Raw genomic sequence first — 19,362 nt, forward strand, 5'->3', positions numbered from 1 at the left:
CACCCAATGGATTTCTCTTTTTCTTTCTTTTGATTCTGTAGTTAGCTCTTTTCTTCATGGTGTCCGTGGTTGATGGCTTCCAGCTGTCTCCAAGAAGCCAGGCTAGTTAGAGACTAGCCAGCAGGATGCTGCCTCTGTCTTCCAAATCAATAAGAAAACAGTAACCGAATTGATCTCTCAATGGTTTAGTGAGGCTTCAGCCTCACTGTTAGGAAATCAGTGCTCGAAAAGAGATACTCTGGATTTATAAGCACAGCCATGCTGTCTTTCCCTGCAGATCATACAGTGGGTGGTCCCAGTGCCTGGATTTTACTGGAATTTGTTGTATTGTACATTGTAGGGGATGGAGCATCTATGACAGGAAATTATAATATATAATTTAGTTTATAGATTATTTAAAATATTTGTTTCATTATAAAGATGATTAGGTGTGCATCACTGGGATTAATGCCATTTCCTTTTGGTTCCTTCAATAAATGGATAGAGTTTATAAAAACAGTTGGAAACAACCTGGTAGGGTATCTCTTGACCGTGACCCTGGCATGAGACTGAGGCAGAAGGATTGGCAAGGGTTCAAGGTTGAGTGTCAGAATAACCTGGAATACAGAGTGAGACCCTATCTCAAAAAACAAACAGAACAAAACAGCACCACCACCACAACCAGCAGCAGCAACAGCAGCAGCAGCAGCAACAATAGAAGAAACCAAACCTCTCTGAAACAATGAACAAAACCCAACAGACGAAAGCCCCTGAAAGTTCTTCAGGCTAGCTCAGAATCTTCTTATTTTTGCCCCATTCATGTCTAAGTTGAGTGACTGAGTCACAGACAAAGGGGACTCTGAGAACACTTGGCAGGTTACTATCAGCAGGGCTGGGATTATAAATCCCTCAAATAACCTGTCACTTGAATCTAATTTGTATAGATTTGGTAGCTGGTATGGAAAGAACCAGCTGGGTAGGAGGCTGTTGAGTTTCTCTATTCCCTTGAGAAATAAAGGCCCAGAATTTCCATAGAGCAAATGAGTTGTGAGTTAATTCAGCCCGATCAGTAGCAGTGCCCCACTGAGTAGGAGTAGGGGTGAGACTGGGGGCAGAAGGGAACAAATTGTATCATAGCAAAAGAGAGTAACCAAGGGGCCTTGTTATTTTCTGGTTTTCTGTACAGACCCCTGCGGAGGCAGGAGCAGGCAATGGGAATCAGGTTTGCCACCTGCAGAGGTTCAGGAGAACAAGAACCAGCTGATTGTGTTTCTTGGGTTGGTAGGATGGGCATTGGACATTAAATGCTAAATGGCTCTGTATTTAAAATGATAAGAGCACAGCAAGCCATTAATAGACATGGATGGTGAAGGGGAGTGGCCAGCCAAGAAGTCAGGCTGGGAGCTCAGGTCTGTCAGGAGGAAGTGCTGACAGGGGGCATTACAAAGGGAAAGCCATCTAGGACAGAAGGCAGAGGGGGAGATGGTGGGTGTTGTTTTATGGAGAATGCCTCTGTGCATTGACACAGGTTTCAGAGGGAAATGAAAGACCCTGAACACAACAAAATATGAGTAATGACAAGCAACATATCCCCCAATCAGAAAGCAAGCAAGCAAGTAACAATAGCCCAAACTTCTTAGGAAGTAGGCAAAGGAAGACCCAGGCTTCACAAACACCTGCCGGCTATTTTGTCCACATTTGCTCTCAATAGGGCCTTCTCTCTTTTGAAAGTGTCTGGTAGAATCCTAAGGGGATAAAGTCCACTCATTTTGAAGTAGGAATGAAATTTTATCCACAGCAAAGGAGGAGCCACAAATGCCGTGCTGTATTTCAGCCCTGTGCTATGAAAGGAACACCAATGCAAATGGTATATTCTTGTTGGAGGAGTGTAGGAATTCTAGCGTCACTTAAGATCCAACAGGATTCGTAGACTCACCTCTGCCTGGAGAGGGCTGGCCACCTGCACTGAGCTTTCCTGAGGACCCTGGCAGCTGATCTGATCCTATCTAGGGACCTGCAGCCTAGAGGAGAGATAGGCGCTGAATTTGAGACTTAGTTGTTTGGCTGCCACACCAAATGGTGACATTGCCACTGTACCAGATCTACAAAGTATTCCTGCAGATGAGGTGCCTGTCTCCAGAGGGAGCCAGGACTTGGAAAGCATCAGACACTGGATTCAAGCATGGTGAGGTATTGTGGTGCTTCTGCTCTCCTTGAAATGGAGAAAATTTCAGAGTCCTCTGCTTTGACATGTTTGAGAAATCATATCCCCAAAGTCAAGCAAACGCAACCTTTGCCCTCTCTCTGGTATGTGTTAGGTAGCATGGTTTTATTTTTGTTTTTTTGTTTTTTTTTTTTTTTTTTTTTTTTTTTGGTTTTTCGAGACAGGGTTTCTCTGTGGCTATGGAGCCTGTCCTGGAACTAGCTCTTGTAGACCAGGCTGGTCTCGAACTCACAGAGATCCGCCTACCTCTGCCTCCCAAGTGCTGGGATTAAAGGCGTGCGCCACCACCGCCCGGCGGTAGCATGGTTTTAATGTGCTTAGATCACCCAGCTCGCTGCTGCTGCTCTGGGTATGTGTCTCGGTTCAGTTCCCAGAACATTCTTAGGGAAACTACCACTGTCTAGATTTCTTCCCTTTCTCTGCTCGCATCTTCCGTAGCATAGACTCCTTCTCTTTGCGTCTCCATTTGGCATATAGTGACTTTGTATTCATGGAAAATTTCTCAACATTAGTTGAGGATGCCAATCACATAAAACTTTTCCATGTTTGAAGCAATACAACAAAAGTCTCTTTCAAGAGATATGAAAGGCAATGGAATATCACAGCCTGGTTTTTGAGATTCGGTTACTTCAAAAAAAAAAAATTGAATCTCAAGGTGGGAAGAAGGACCTATGTCATAGACAGCCTTTAAACACTCTTTTCCTGAAAGATATTTTTGGCGGCTAAATATTCCTATTATGGTGTATGCGACAATGTTGAGATGAAATGTTCCTCCTCTCACTGAAAGGGCTTCTGTGCTACCTCTCCGAAGTGCAAAGGGAGCATGCGCGATCTACGTAGGCGGTGCATATGTCGCCGAAAGCCTAATTGCTATTAGAGGGATTTTAACAATCTTAGATTTCCTGTGCTGTGAGAAGCAGACTCTATTTGTTCCAACTCTGGGTGGCAGCTGCTCATTGAGAACCAACTTCTTTTGAGATGGAATTAATACCAAATTTCTTTTAAAACTACAGGTGTCATTTGATCATTATAAATACGTCCGTGTTTATGTTGAAACATGTAGGATCGTTCTGGTTAATACTGCGGTGATTTAGGTGAATGAGTGAGTGGCACTGGGTTTGCATTTTGTTTTCTTCTTCCAGGTGTGTGTGATGGTGACATCTGTAAATGCAGCCCGTAGGCTGAAGTTGGAGGATCATAAGATCAAGGCAGCTGGGGTTATATTGTAAGCTGGAGGATAACCTAAGCTACAAAGTAGGAACTTGTCTTGGGAAGAAGAGAGAAATAAGAAAGGAAAAGAAAGAGGGCGGGGCTGTGTTTGCTGACGCTGCATCCTGTCGGATAATATCCAATGAACACTGTATAACCTGTGAAACATTGAAGGAAACACACCTTTCAGGTATGAACGTAAGATATGGAAGATGCTTCTAGACGCTGGGCACAGTTTCTGAGAAAGAGCCATTTTTCAGGATTCTTCTCATTTTATGCTTAATAACAGACTTTTCCAAATCATTCTGCCCTTCTTATAAGCTTGTACTGAGGACTTCAGTAAATCTGTACTTCCGACTGCACAGAGGAAGGCAGGAGGGGTCCTTCTTTCTCCTGCTGTGTCTCCCCCACCATGGCCCAGTGGCCCCACCCACTTTTTATAGTTCTTCTTCTAAGCCTCAGTTGTCTGCTGTTGGCAGTGTGTAGTATCTAAAACACAGCCATGTTAGTTACATTAAACAGGACCCCTTGTCCGCGGACACTATGAGAGACCATGGCCTCACTCCATGGTCATCATCACACACTGTACACAAGAAGTTGTTGGCACCTGTGCCTCCTCACTCCCTGAACAGTGGGCCATCCCATAGCTCCTGACACATTTTACGACAGAGGGGAGGAAAGACTATAGGGTGGAACTATTTCCAGTGAAATTCAATTATCTCCAGTATAGAGGTCACGAACTTGGGCCCTCTCCTAAGCTCCTGCCTTAACCGTTAGTGCCAGAGGCCTTAGATACAGTCTGTACACCTGCTCTCTGAGTCATCTCCAAGCAGGGAACAAAGATGTGTTAGTGTTACCCCACAGGTGGCTATGTACAGCAATCTCCCTAAGCTTGCCATGGTCACTGTTTTATTTGCTTCAGCACTGATAAGTTTTCATTTACAATAGAAAACATTTAGTACATGACAGGTCAAAATTATTTTTTTTTAAAAAAACATTGTATAATTTAATCCCAATCATTTCTTTTTGTTCATTTTCCTTATCTTTAGATTGCAATGGAAAATTAACTCTGCCAGACTGAGGGTTCTCACTTCTCTGTGTCACTGAGCTGCAAGGTAGTTCTAGCATGCAGACTTTGAAACTGGCTTTCTATCAAAACACACTGGTAATGCCTTTCTGGCTTTAGATTGTAGTTTTAAAATTAACTCTTTCATAGTGTATTTTCTTTTGTAAGAGATGATATGAAAGAGCCTTGTGCACACATGTATGATGCTTGCAGAAAAAAAAAATCATGGGTCAAGTCCTAAATCAAGTCCACTTTTCTCTCAGTCATATGCCAGGTAGTTCCCACCCAGAGTAGGTCATTGTTCAGGAATCGTGAGAACTGAAAAGGGGCCCTGTGAACAGAAACAACACTGTGCTACCCCCAGAGAAAATGTGTGCCACACAGCATCCTGGAAGTAAGAACGTTCTTCCTCCGCACTTACATTCATACTTCACCCTCCCTAGTGAGTCTCATTTGCGTTTTCCATTTTAAAACCCCGAATCTTTTTAAGATTTTGGTTTTAGTTACTTCTGTCAGAAAATGTAAAAACTGCGATACAAAGCCCATCTATCCTGGGATGTAACATCTGAGAAATGGAGGTTATTAGAGCCATCATTGAAAGGAAACATTAAAACACTTATCTTGTTTTCTTTTCCTCCTCTAATGGATACATGGCCGGGTCCATGTAATTATAGCCAATCAGATCCGAGACAGTAAATCCAGTTATTCTGATCTATGACAGCTGTCTTCCAGAAACTGTGAAGCATATTGGTGTCTTGTTGGACAGATAAAGGGATACACATTTTACAGTAGTATCTGCTGGCTGCATGCAGACTCTGGAACCCTTGTCAGGAGCAGGACCAAGGGTCTTGCTATCTACTTCCATCTCCATAGAAGATGACAAAAGTTTAAAGTGGTGAACTTCCTTGCATGGGCCATTTGACTTGGCTGTTACTCCAGATCTAAAATTGGGCGACTGCCAAATCCCAACAGCATGTCACATCAAAAAAAAAAAAAAAAAAAAAAATCTAGTCAGACAGGACTTTTCTTAGAGATGTTACATTGAAGATTGATGTCTTATCAAGGAAATCTTGATATTTAGTCAAGAAAAAAAAAGACCAAGATAATAATTATGACATTACAAAAAATGCAAATCTTTAGGGAAAGAGGTTTGGGTATTTTTAATATTTCATATTGAAGTAACTACATAGGATTGAGAAACAGATCACATCGTTTTCTATATGGTTGTTTGAGTCTGTCTTGTAATTATGTTTATTGGGTCCATATTTTAAAAAAATGCTTAAACTTTCCTGTCACCTAAAAAAAAATCTGTTGTTTTATCATGCTGTTTCAGAAGGCATCAGAGAAAATAATCTAAAAGAAAGCATGCAGAATGGCAATGTTAGGGAGAAATAAAGATAGCAAAACTCGTGGCTTCTGGCTTGGATGGCATGATGAGTTCACTGGGTAACTTCATAAACTTAACTTGGGAACACTTGGAGGACAGCGAGGGAATTAGGGAGGCCATCCCCATATTGTAACTCCCAGAAAGTCATTTCAGTGTGGGAATCAAGCACTCTGCAGCTGACACCATGTTTGGCATCCCCTTCATTTTCATTACGGAGCTATGGAGAAGATATGTTCTTTCAAACAATACAAAACCAAAAAATGGAAGTGGCCCTGACGTCTTAACTAGACAATGATTTCAAGGTGAACATTGTAGGTCAAACATATCCCCTTACAAAAGACCAGAAAGACTGGAACTTTCCATAGAAGGTGACTGAGTTAGAGGTTAGAGGTAGCATTTACCTTAGGGTTTACTACAATGAACTTAACAATTGATAATTTCTTTTTGATAAGGTCATATGTATTTTCTTGAAAATAGAAATTCTACACACAAAGGGGTCATCTTCTGTGATGACCGCAGCTCACATACCATAGAGTATTGTGGTCCACTGAGTGTGTTTCTGGTGGTCCTGTATATGAACTGGATTTAGTAGTATCATATAATCTTCCTCCCGAGTGCTTGGTACAGTATGAATGTCTCTCATATGCAGGATAAAGTAGCCAGAGAGGGCAGGCTTTGAGTGATGCTCTAGGAAACCAGAGCCTCCTACGTAGCCCAACAGCAACCGGATTCCAAGTAGATGGTGGCCTCTAAGCTCAGCGAGACTCTGGATGGCATGGGAACCTAGTTAGGGCAATGGAGCAGTTTCTGCTTCCAGGTTTTCCAGCTGAAAGAAGAAAAAGAGCAAAGACAGTGAGTGCTTAGGGACTGGTCAGAGGGCACACTCGTGATTATCTTCTGGATTTAAGAACTGTCATCTGCAACCCATTTTTGCTAAGTGCTCAGACATTGATCAATATTTTAGTTACGGTAAATGTCTCAGGTCATTAGAAATATTGTTTTACATGCACTTCCTTATAAAACAGCAATTGATAGTTTTCTTGAAAATTTTTATTTATGTTTCTTTAGCTAGAATTATACTAAGTAGCCCAGGCTGAGCTTAGATTAGAGATCCTCCTGCCTCAGTTTCTTGGGTGCAAGGATTGCAGAAATGTGCCGCTATAATAGGCCTTAGAAAATACATCCTAAATAAAATTCTTTCTCTTTGTTTACATTTTCCTTTCCTTGACCTCGTTAGTGACTGGAGCAAAATCCCCAAAAAAGAAATTGAATGACTTTGTTTTACAACTTATTTCTAGATGAAAACATTTTTTATTTTACATCCAATTCTTAAAATTTCTTTCTGTTTTCCTCTCAAGTCGTGGGTATGGAAGACTCCCAGTGGGAAGCATGTCCATTGAAGTGTAGCATGAATTCTGCCTGGGTGTGTGAGAATGTTGTGTGGAATTTTCAAGTAAGCTAAGAGGATTATGAGAATGGAATATCTTGCAATGAAACAAGTTATTTCTCCTGTCATAACTGGTGAGCTATGAGGGTGTCTGCATGGCAAGTATAAAAAGTTGCAAGGGACTTTTTTACAAAAATTAACTTATTTGAGTAAGTTTTGAACTTCAGGATAGGTGCAAGAGTTGAGTGGTACAAAACGTGTTTGTTCACTGCTTACACAGATCCCTCTGCTAACAATTATCCCACAGACTTTCTCCCCTTTTGTCTCCTCTCATCTATTTGCTTGTCTATGTGTGCACACACATTCACACATACATTTTTAACCCATTTAATGTCATGCCCGTACGTATTTCCTAAGAACAAAGACTGGATCAGATTGATTTCATCATCAGGTGGGACAGCTCATCATGGACTGGAAGGCACTGAACACCGTTGCTGCTTGTGCCCTGAGCTGACGTTCCTGTGACCTGTCATGTAGGCAGCTGAGATGGCACAAACTATCACAACCCTGAGCACTATGCCAGTGCTTGTTCTTAAGGAAGCTTTGGTTGTTGCTCTTTCGGGTGCTGAGACTTTGGCTTTGGGTATCCCAACTGTGACAGAAGCCACTGTGTGTGTGGCTGCCATATGGTCTCTTTACATTGCCCTGTGGGATTCATGGATAGAGGAAGTAGCACCAACACGCTCACGGTCTGTTGTTTGCTGCACCATAGTGAACTGAGTCTTATTATCTCCTCACTACAATCTGTGGAGTGGCTGCAGGGAAGCCACCTGCCTGCTTGGTCATCTCCTTTGGAGTCTTGTTACCTTTTGCCATCTTCGAAGAAGTCGGGATCCAGTGCCAAAGTGGTATAAGATTCAGGATGTCAAGGTAGGCAAGGAACTTTTACAATAGAGAAAAGACAAAAGTTTGTGATCTGTTTTCAGGCACATTTGGAAAATTTTCTGTGGCTTGTAAAAATGTGTGTGTGGGGGGGTCAATGAATTGTCCACATCTGTCCTACCTCTAGATAAAAATGAGTTGGGATAATGTGTGGAGGCTGATGAGAGAGGGGTAAAGTTTAACAAGTGTTTATAGTTGCTGCCTGGGGGTGGTGCATACTACGAATCCTATCAGGGATTCCTAGACTTAAGTTGAAAGTAGAAACATCCAGAGGGCAGCATGTTCCCCAAGACAGTGTCACAGCACAAACCAGTATTGATAGGGAAAGGAATGGAGAATAGGAATTCTTTGATTAATAATTTATATGCTCTGAGCTGCTGGATTCCCATCATTGTAAAGACGGCTGGCTCATAAGAGACCCTATATTTAAGGAGAGAAGCTATCATCAATGCAGATTCATGTCTCACAATGAGGATGACTATTGATGACTATTCTGAATTTCTGTTTTAATCACTACCTATGACCGGCATGTGAAGATTTCTCTTCTTGATTCCATGGAGAAGCTATTCAAAATATGAAAACTGGTAATTCTCTCAGCTCATTCTGTGCTGAGGGAAAGACCCTCCCTCCCTAGGAGTATAACTACTGAGTTTATAAAATTACTCTTCTCTCTGCAAAGTCAAATCCTTCACAAACCCATTCTTGCTAGATCTTACACTGACAATGTGCTTTCTTAGGGCCAAAAGCTGCCCAGGAGAAAGGCAGCACTCTAAGTCATGGGATACTCCTGAAATCCCAAAACAGAATCCAACCCATTCCCGAAACACCCAAGAAAAGATGGGTCTGCCCACGAGGACTGGGATACCCAAAGAAGATTCAATTTGGACAATCACTAGAGAAGTTCAATCTACACATACATCATCTCCCCCATTCTCTGAAAAAAGGAAGATGGTTGCCACAGGTTAAAGCCTTGCTTATATGGGACATAGTTCTCTTTTGGAGATTACTAGAAGAACAATTGTGTAACTTAGAGCAATTGCTTCTTTTTTTTCTTGCCTGACCTTGGTAGACCAGAGAACTCATCCCATGAAATGGAGATAGGCAAGAGTGGTTGGAGTTTTAACTTCTATCCTTTTTTTTTTGAAATATGCCTTATTACTAAATATTGAGTTGTCTTGTAGGGCTAAGGTCATACATTTAACCAGACAGACTTTAAATAGTACCATAGGGCATGGAGTAATTGGGAACATGAGTGAGGCTGATTGGACCCCTTGATAGGCACTACTGTCTCTTTTTCTACTGATAACTGACATATTTGTCTTGAGAATGCTTGTGATTTTCAAGCAGGGAGATTTTCCCCTTCTGTAAGAATCATTTGTAGAGAGATGACTGTGGGAAACATGCAAGGAGGTCATAGTTCATCTTTTGGTTTTCTCCTATGTTTTAAAAGGAAGCAATTTAGAATTTCTAGGAAGAGACTAGGAAACCACAGCCTTGATGAAAGGATACTAAGCCAACAAGACTAATGAAAAATGCAACATCTCACTATAATCACCCTGTGTGACCAGTGACAAAAACTAATGGGATCTGGAGGCTTACAGTGGACAGTTGCCAACTGAATTCAGTTAACGTGACAGCAATGGCTGTTCCAGGCTATAGCCTGCTGTCCTGGGCACTGTGATTGTAAATGAATAAACTAACAGTGATAGCACATGCTTCGGCATGTTGGACTTATGTCTTAGTTACTTTTCCATTGCCATGAAGAGACCTATAAAAAAAAGCGTTTATTGGGGGTTTAGTTATAGTTTCAGAGGGTAAGTCCGTGACCATCATGACAGGAAGCATGGCAACAGGCAGGCAGGCAGGCACGGCAACGGAGAAGTAGTTGAGAGCTTACATCTGATCTACAAGCGGGAGGCAAAAAAAGACAGAGAGAGGGAGACTTGGCTTTTGTAAACTTAAAGCCCACACCTTACCAGGGAGACACCTCCTCCAAGACAACACCTTATAATTCTTCCCGCCAAAACAGTTCTATAAATGAGGGACCAAGCATTCAAATAAATGAACCTGTGGGGCTGTTCTTATTCAAACCAGCACAGTTTCCATATTGCACTTTTCTCAAGCCTATTGACTCTTTCCCTGACTCAGTACTCCAGATCATGTTATTGTGCTGCCAAAGCAGAAGAGTTATGAACAATCGTGAGTCACTCCATGTGTGTGCTGGGAACTGAACTGAGGTCCTCTGCAGAAGCAGTAAGTACCTGGTCTTAGCAATTCAACCATCCCTCCAGCCCCTGAGGTACTGTTTGAATTCTCCTGTGGTTTGTCACTATATGGGAGAATCAAAACACAAGCCAACCCTGAGCTGACACCATTATGTTGATGGTTTTGTGTTCATAGGCTCCCAGTAAATGATCTTGGGAAGCTCATTAGGTCTGATAAGACACAATGATCAACCATTTATGTCAAAGCCCTTAGAGAAAAATATGGTCCAGTCCTAGAGTCATCGATGCAATCATTTCTCCCTGGGCTGACCACGATCAGATAGGAAGCCTGGTACTGAATGGGACTGTTCAGATGTTATCTGTGCATCCATCCTGTTGAATTAAATGGGAGTTTCATCAAATTTGGCTGGGAACTTAAGCAGCAGAGGTGACATTGGAAACTATTCCAATAGCTCAGCCAGAAGCCCTTTTTGAATTGAAGGTCTCTGGGAATGGAGTCAGCCCCTAACCAGCATTACATAACCCTTGGGATTGCAAACCCATATGTCCTGACATCTGACATTAGCCACTTTGTCAGTGGAAGAAATGCCTTAGACCCTGAAGATACAGGGAGGACATAATAACATTCCTGTTATCTCACAGCTTCAGTCTGGCCAAACAAACTCATGACTCACCAGAAATAAGCAGTGACCTGCCAACTGTGCTATTGCTGCATTTACCGCCTCTGTCCACCTGCTGTGGGAGCAGAAGAACTGCTGTTGGCAGGCTTGGCTCTCAATGATCCTGCTGTGCCTGATGTTATTAGAGGCAGCTCTAGACAATGAATCCCTCTCGCATGTAAACTCACAGAGAGTTACGTTAGTTATGCTCATGACCATGACCGTTCCTGTGCTTCTCTTGACACCTAATGTTATGTAATGTATAGTGCCTGGACTGTAGCCACTGGGTGACTGTGGCCATCTGGTTTAACCAAACCAATGCAATGACAATCCAAATCAAGTTTATCAGTGACTCCTGACAGGGGTTACCCACTCCATTCCGTTATATGTTTATATGAAAGGCAGAGAATCCCATAGGGTTTCTTTCTAAGGGCAAGATTGCTCTTGGGCTCATTAATTTTTGTGTGTATAACCATGCATGTAGAAGGCAGATAACATGGGTTAATGTTCTCTATTGTTCTCCACCTTATTTTTAATACATGGACTCTCATTGAATCCTAAGTTCAATGATTTGATTGAGCTGGCCAGCTGTGAACTCGCCCGGTGTCTGTTCCCCACCCCCGGGATTACAGATGTTTCCCACCAGGCCTGGTTTTTAAACGGGTGCTGGAATCAAAACTCATGTCCTCATTTTGTCTAGCAAGGACTTTATACACTGAATCATCACTCCAGACCCAAGCTAACTTTTAATGACCCACCATCAGTGATATTGGCATACCATGTAGATATTTTCTTTATTGAGACCCCAGGTAAAGAATACATGAATATATGATTTTCTTCTTCTATTCAGCATTGTGAGGACTGTCCCTGATATCAGAGTTCAGATTCTAGAGGTAGCTCAGACATCTGTCTTTCACTCTACAGACAAAAGCCAATGAGATGGAAAGAACCTCAGAAATGAGCAGCTGCATCAGAGCCAGCATTTTCTGATGATATCTGGGTCTCTGATTGGCCTCATCCCATAGTCTGGCTAAACAGAGTGGAGTTGATATGGCTTCCAAATGCTTTTGTTGATTTTGGATTAGTACCTACAATATGCTGGCACAATGTATGCTAACTGTGAGTAAGGATGCTAAGGGGTTATCTAAAATTAGACCTATTAGTTTTCTCTGGGATGTAGTTGAATCTGCCTGGTGTAGTGTAGTACATGGTTAATCTCAATACTACATGTCAACCTCATTCTGTCAATGACATTCAGTTGACAGTAATTCTAATCAAGTGTTGATTGAAATAAATGGGGACAGATCTGGTCTGAGCATTTGCAAATAACCAATCTTTGCCAGTAAGCCACTGCCATGTAGCAATATACAAATTAATAGAAATGGGTTAAATTAAGATGTAAGAGTTAGCCAATAAGAAGTTGGAGCTAATGAACCAAGCAGTGATTTAATTAATACAATTTTTGTGTGGTTATTTCGGTTCGGGGCTGCCGGGACAAACAAGCAGGCCCTCCTTCTACAGATTGGAAGTAAATCTAGAAATGATGTCCCTTCTCCCAACAAAGTTTGTCCTCAGGGTTAGGGACATCATTTAGGGGTTGATTATAATTGGTATAGAATTGTGGTTGGGGGATAAATTTTATAGACTCAGGGACCTCTTTGAGAAAAAAAGGGAAAATTGGATGGGATAATAGATTAATATGAGCTTACTCACACTAATAATAATAGTGAGTAATAGAGTGAATACTTGTGAGTTATTATTTATAGACAATTAAATTGGTATAGATTCTTGTATATTGATACAAAGTTAAATTATATTGAATATTGTATGAATACATGCACCTTTGTTTATTGTATAATATTCTAATGTGAAGTTTTAGTCTTTAAGTTATAAAAGTATTAAGAATTATAGATCAATAGTCATCTATGTTTGTAATACTTATAGTTAGACTAGTTAGGTTCTTTAGATACATAGAGATTATATTCTGCATAGATAGGGAGTCTTCAATCACTTCAAAGAGCTGTAGAATATGGCATTTAAATAACTTAGGATTCTGTTGAAGTGAGACATGATTGCTCCTGGCAGCACTGATCTACTCTCAAGAGAATGTTGAGCAGCGAAGACACTCCACTTGGAGCTTGTCTTCGTCTTGGCAAAACTGGTTTTTGGGCAAAGAAATGCCCATGTCTCAACCACTGATAAGGTACATGGTATCTAGTAATGGATAAGCAGGACTGTCAAATCTTGCCAACACAGGGTAAGGTGGTTTTGAAAAATTTCCTGCCTTTGAAAATGGTCTGTCAGTTATTCTAGGCCTTAGCCAAAGTTGTTGGCTTCAATGTTGCAAATGAGACTTTGGGTGATTGCCAAGGTAGCCAGTTGTCTCTGTCATTTGTTGCACATTTTGGAAGTTGCTTTATTGCACTTCCTGCTTACTCAAGTAATATTATTTCCCTTCTCAGATTTTCAATGGGATTGAAGACTAGATAGTTGTAGTTACTTTCCTCTCATGACTTGGCCAAGTTATTTATTATACAAGACTTAAACTACTTAGGATAGGATAATTATTGAATATATTTGTTCTTATTGTATATAATTTTGTGTTAGGCTTAGAATTCTCTTATTTAACCAAAAGGGGGAAGTGCTGTAGGAAGTCTTACAGGCAGTGGTTACCGGCCCACTGGGACGTGACCTCTTATACTATATATGCCAATGTAGAGCATATATCCGGCCTCTTTTCTGGCTGCAAGATTCGGTTTCTGATCTCTGCTCAAGCAGAGGATTCTGATTAGCGAGTCTACCCCTCAATAAATAACTGTCTATTTCTCAATTCTGAGCTAGTGTGGGATTTCTTTTAAGCATCCTTCTTCACCTTTTGCTCTGGGCTCCCAAGTTGTGGTGCATCTCACCATGTGTGTCAGTGTTCTGGTCTCACTGTGTAGTATGGTGAGGCACAGAGCAAGGGAACTTCACTGCCATGCTTCTGCATATGCTGTCTTCTTGGATCCCCTGAGTCTATTCTTATTATCCTTGGATCTGTGGTAAGCTCTTGCTGCGATAGCAGCATCACAACTCTATAGTGGGCTTCTTTCTGACAAGAAGGACATTGCAGTCACACATGTCCATGGAGTTGGCAGCTGACATTATATACTACCCTTAGATCCATACATTAGAAGCATAGATATAATTCTCTGTTAATTTTTTATTTTATATCAACCATCTTTTAAATTGTAACTTTTCCAGGAAGTCAACTAGAAAATCCCCTTAAGCTCTGTTTTACTCTATTTAAAAAAAAAATAAAATGTTTGAAAAGCTTTTAGGCTTCAAGGTGAAACTTATTTAAGGAATTTTAGTTCTTCTCCATAGAAAGAATGAAGTATTTCCCGTAGTTTTAGGGCTGGAGAAAATGTAAGAGATTATGTTTTTCAACTTTTCAATCTACACAAGGGAAATATATCCTTGAAAAGTAAAGGGATGTGCACTCATGCATTGGATGAAAACGTTGATTTATTTAATATTTGATTTTGCAGCCCTCTTCCACTTTTTCTTCCTTATTTGCAAAGCCATCAAAAGTTGAAACTGAAGCCAGTAACTGAATCGGTTCCTTTGGAAGCTGATCAGTGTTTGCCCGTAATAGACTTCAAAAACCCCATTCATTAGAGAAATCATAAAACCAGAATCAAACAAAAACCATTTAGAGTCGATGACTCATAGGCAAAGATCTCAGTGTTCCTAAGTAACAGGCGCTCGTCCTTTCTTCAAGGCTCATTGCCTGAGTCAGGCATAGTGGGATTTCAACTGATTTCTGATTATACAGTATAGGTCTCTTTCTGATGTGGGGACAAGATGCTTTGTATAGTATTTCTAAAGCACACTGGTGCAGATGGATTGTGCACAGGACATTCTATTCCAGGAGAGAAGTTTATAGACATGGTGCATCTTTCCTCTAAGGTCCCTAGATTCACTTTCACTACCACTCATTCCCCATTAGGTCTAATGCAACTTGGGGCAAGAAAGTTGTTTAAGCACCCATGTCTGTCCATCTGTCTGTCTGTTTCTCCTTCCCTCTCCTTCTCTCTCTCTCTCTCTCTCTCTCTCTCTCTCTCTCTCTCTCTCTCTCTCTCTCTCTCTCTCCTTGTGTAAGAACATTTGCACTTGCATGTGGAGCTCAGAGGGAAACTTTGGGTGTCATGCCTCAGGTGCTACCCACTGTTATTTGAGGCAGAGTCTCTCAGTGACCCTCAAGTCAACCTATTAGGTCAGAATGGATGGCTAGACATTCCCACGGACCCATCTGGCTACGTTTCAGAATGCACACCACCATGTCTAGCCTTTTTGTGTGGGTTCTGGGGTCTGAATTCAGGTCTTCATGCTAACAAAGTAAGCACATTACCAACTGAGTAGTTTTCCCAGTCCTTGTTATAAAAATTCAAATCATCAGTTATACAGACAGACAAAAAATGCAGCAACTTTTTTACCAAATATGGTCAATCAGTGGCAGAGAACCCTGTAGTTTAAAGGATCTTCGTGTGATATTCCGGATGCTTCCTCCTGCTTTTAATGTGGGATGAATTTTGTCCTTACACTACACCTTTTCTGCAGTAGAAGAAATCTTAAGTGATTATGTGTTTGGTTCACTAAGAGACGCTGGCCCCAGAATCTGAATGATGTCATCAACTAAGTTCTAATTCTGGGGCAAATGAGGCCAATTAACTTCTGGTCATGAAGCAGTCCCTTCAACAGCCACCAGCATGGAAAGTACTCGGTCTAAGGGTTGTCAGTGGGTTTGGCACCAGAAGCATGGTACCCGCTTCCCATGCTTGCATTTGCCATAAGGAGATATAGTATCTTTGGCATGCTTCTCCCAGCTCTGTGTATGTGCCTTTTCAAAACAAATCTATTTTCTGCAAAGATATTGTATCCAAAACAAAAAAATGTGTCATTTATAAGGCTTACTCTTAGCAACATGCAATTTAATTAGACAAAAACATATCCTAAAGCTACACAGACTGTTTCCCTCATAATTACAGCCAGAGAGTGGTAAGCTTCAAAACAAAGCAAAACAAAAATAAAAACCCAAACAAAGAACAACCTGCTTGGCTTTCAGAGAAATAAAGTTTATGGTTTTGCTTGTATATAGATGCATTCAGAACACTTATTAAAATGCATGGGAATGAGAGTTTTCATAATCAATTTTAGAGTTCTGGTGACTGTCTGGAATTCTGAGACATTGCTATTTATTTTCATGAGACATTGAATGGCAGATTGATTCACAGCTTCAGAGTTGATGGTCTCTGGTGGGCTTGTCAAGTCTGATAGAGCAAGGTGCCTCTCTGACTATGGGATGTGCACAATGTATTACTTCTACATGAAGGTATTTTGACTCCCTCCATCATTTTGCTTGCTTATCTACTTTGCTTATTCCATTACTGAAGTGTGAGGTCTGCCTGTGTGAGGCTAACATTTCTTTAGTCCCAGGTACTAGAATTGTCTTTCTGATCTAGTCACATGGCTTAGGTGCCTTGGTTCATGCTGCCTGTCATGGGGGAGGGTTGAAGAGGGTGAGGGGAGAGGGAGGGAGGGGAGCAGAGAAAAATGTAGAGCTCAATAAAAAGACCCTCTCTGAGGTCTTGAAATATCTACTCTCACACTCATTTTGTTTCCGTAATTCAATTTTTGGACTACATATTTCCTCTAGTAACCTCTATATTTCTTGTTTTGCATTCTAGTATTGTGGGAACCTTGTCTAATCAGTTGGATTATTCATGCCATTTCTCTACTGACCGGGGCTCCTAAGAATACAATGAGATAAAATTTTATAAAGCTATGTCATGACATCATTAAGTTCAGACCAGAACTAAACACAGTATGAGGTTATAGATACTGGTAGAGGTTCTCAAATCGTATTAAAACACTGGCCATTGAGTTCACCCAGCTGTGCCATCTGGCAGTTGATTTCATTCTCTGTAACTTTGCCATAAGCAATCTTTCTTCTCAAGGCACCTGCTTCTTCTCTCTGTGCCCTAGGTTCTGGGACAAGCTTACAGCGCTAGGTATTTGCTGAGTGCTCTGCTCTTTCCCATTAATCTTGGCACTCTATTTCCCTGATACGCCAGAGACTCTTCTCCTTGGGTTAAGATTTATGTTTCATGAGTCGTGTTTCATCAAATCCTTCAAGGCTTTGCTATCACCAGGAGGTTTGGCCATATTCAGAAGTTCCCAGTTTTAACTACACACCTTCTTGGCCCTTAATTCTTCCTGAATAATGGTTAAGGCTGTAGGTCATTTTCTCTGACAGAGAAACTCAAAGTAATATGAAGTTTATGGGATCTGAATGAGACTGTATTTAGTAATAATGAGGAAATTTTGAATATGCTGGCATTTTGGCTGAAATCATAATGAAGAAAGTGCAAAAAGAAAGGTATTCTTAGCTGTAAGTTGTAACAAATGTTAAACAGTTGATTCTTTGTCAAATGCAGAAAAGTCATATCCCATTCTGTATTTATTAACTCTATAATTTATTAATTATATTTGCTTGTAAATTTTTTAAAAGACTTTTTCTTAAGATATTATTTCTTAAAGTCATCTTTCATAAACTCTGCTGGCCTGTCACCTATCTTGAGGGCACCTAACTCAGCACAAAGACCAGTCACCTGTTTCTTTTGTTTTAAAGAAACACATATTCCAAAGTCCCTAAAACCCAGGGATATTTAAGTCTCTTTGAATCAAAAGAAGCAGATGATTTCTCCTTTATTTATAAATCAGCTTCTTGATTATTATGAAGACTTGATAATGTGGGGAAAGAGGCATAACCCGGGTGGTCAGGGCTGGATCCCATACATATTATCACGAGATTTCTGGTGCGTGCATGGAAAACAGAATAGTCAGAAGAAGTAGTGGCTTGTAACATAACATGGATGTACAGTTTAACCATCCTTCTTTCTTCCCTTTCTCCCCCTATCTTTCCCCATTCCTCTCTTGCCCTCCTCATTCCCTTCTGTCCTATAAACAAATAACCCAGATTATATTTTCTATACATCTATTCTTGGACCCAATTATTTCAGACTGTGTTATCACGTTCAGCTTGTGTTCCATAGAGATCTGAAAATTATATATAGTTTTATCAGAAATCCACTAGTAATCTCCTGTTATTTCAGTTCCAGGATGTCTGATGCCATCTTCTGGCCATGGTGGGTATAGTACTCACATACGGTAATGTTCACACACACACACACACACACAAAATTCAAAGAAACTTCAAAATAGTAAATTTGTTTTCATCAAAGATGGTTGCAAATTAAGTATTTACCTTAGTTTCAACTCTAGCCAAGTAAAACAACATCTAATTTAAAAGTAGTTTAAAAAGAGAGTTGCTCTATTTTATGAGTTATGTATAATAATGGGAAAAAGGAAGCACAAGGAAATTAGATATTAGTAAACTGTTCATCTAATCTTTAAAACTCTCCCTGTCAAAAATAAATACACATCAAAATCACCATAAAACAAAATGGAGAGAGCCAGGAAGTTGATTGATTGATATCGAGCCACATTGATTGACAGCCTGGGTCATAAAATTAATTGTAGTTTGACTTAAATCTCAGTCACTGCATTTTAACTATGACACTGGTTACATTCATCCATAAACACTCTTTTCTACAGTTATAGAGATCATAATCCATACTGCATATGAATAAATAATATACTTTCCTAGCTACAACCAAATCTATAAATGTTATTAAAGCCAAGTATGCAAATAGACATATTTCTAATTAAACAATATTTTAGCATTATTATACTTAAATGATGGAACATACTAATTGCTTCTGTTATCTGTAGTTTACCTTTGTGTAAGCCTAGATAACTCTAGTTTCATATATATATATATATATATCACTCATTTATAACACACACATGATGATTGAACCATTTTCCTTTGAACCAAAGAGCTGAAAGAAAAGCCATTTTGGTTTCATTCACAAAGAATGCATTAATGTGGTCCAGTACTGTAATTTTGTGAGCTATTCTCATTTCGGGCTTTTGTCATGGAATTGAAATCATTTTCTTCCCAAATCAGCTCTCCACAGATGTCCTACAAAAAAACCCATGAATCCAGTATTTGATAGTGATGTAGTTCTTTTTTAAGATCAGGCTTTTGCATTTTCTTCTCTGAGAAGACCATAGTTTCATAGCTTATTCCAATGCAAGTCTCTCCTGATATTTGGCCTGCTTCTTGGAGTGAGATGCTTGGGTTGCCAAGAAAATGTCTTCAAAATGGTAATCAGAG

The 19,362-nt window shown here is 40.4% G+C and overlaps 1 protein-coding gene across 2 annotated transcripts in view; it reads right to left on the reverse strand.

Moving 5' to 3' along the window:
• Nucleotides 1-4,517: 4,517 nt before the first annotated feature.
• Oprm1 (opioid receptor mu 1) overlaps nt 4,518-19,362 on the reverse strand; it is a 59,762-nt gene continuing 44,917 nt past the window's right edge. The window contains exon 4 of one of the 2 annotated variants that reach the window (XM_057761643.1): nt 4,518-6,691. In XM_057761643.1, the coding sequence (XP_057617626.1) occupies nt 6,653-6,691 (39 nt within the window). In that variant the 3' untranslated portion in view covers nt 4,518-6,652. Of the gene's footprint in view, nt 6,692-15,964; nt 15,983-19,362 lie in introns of those variants that run through there. The other variant, XM_057761646.1, reaches the window with a different exon arrangement.

This window comes from Chionomys nivalis, chromosome 2, assembly GCF_950005125.1.
Source record: "Chionomys nivalis chromosome 2, mChiNiv1.1, whole genome shotgun sequence".
NCBI lineage: Eukaryota > Metazoa > Chordata > Mammalia > Rodentia > Cricetidae > Chionomys > Chionomys nivalis.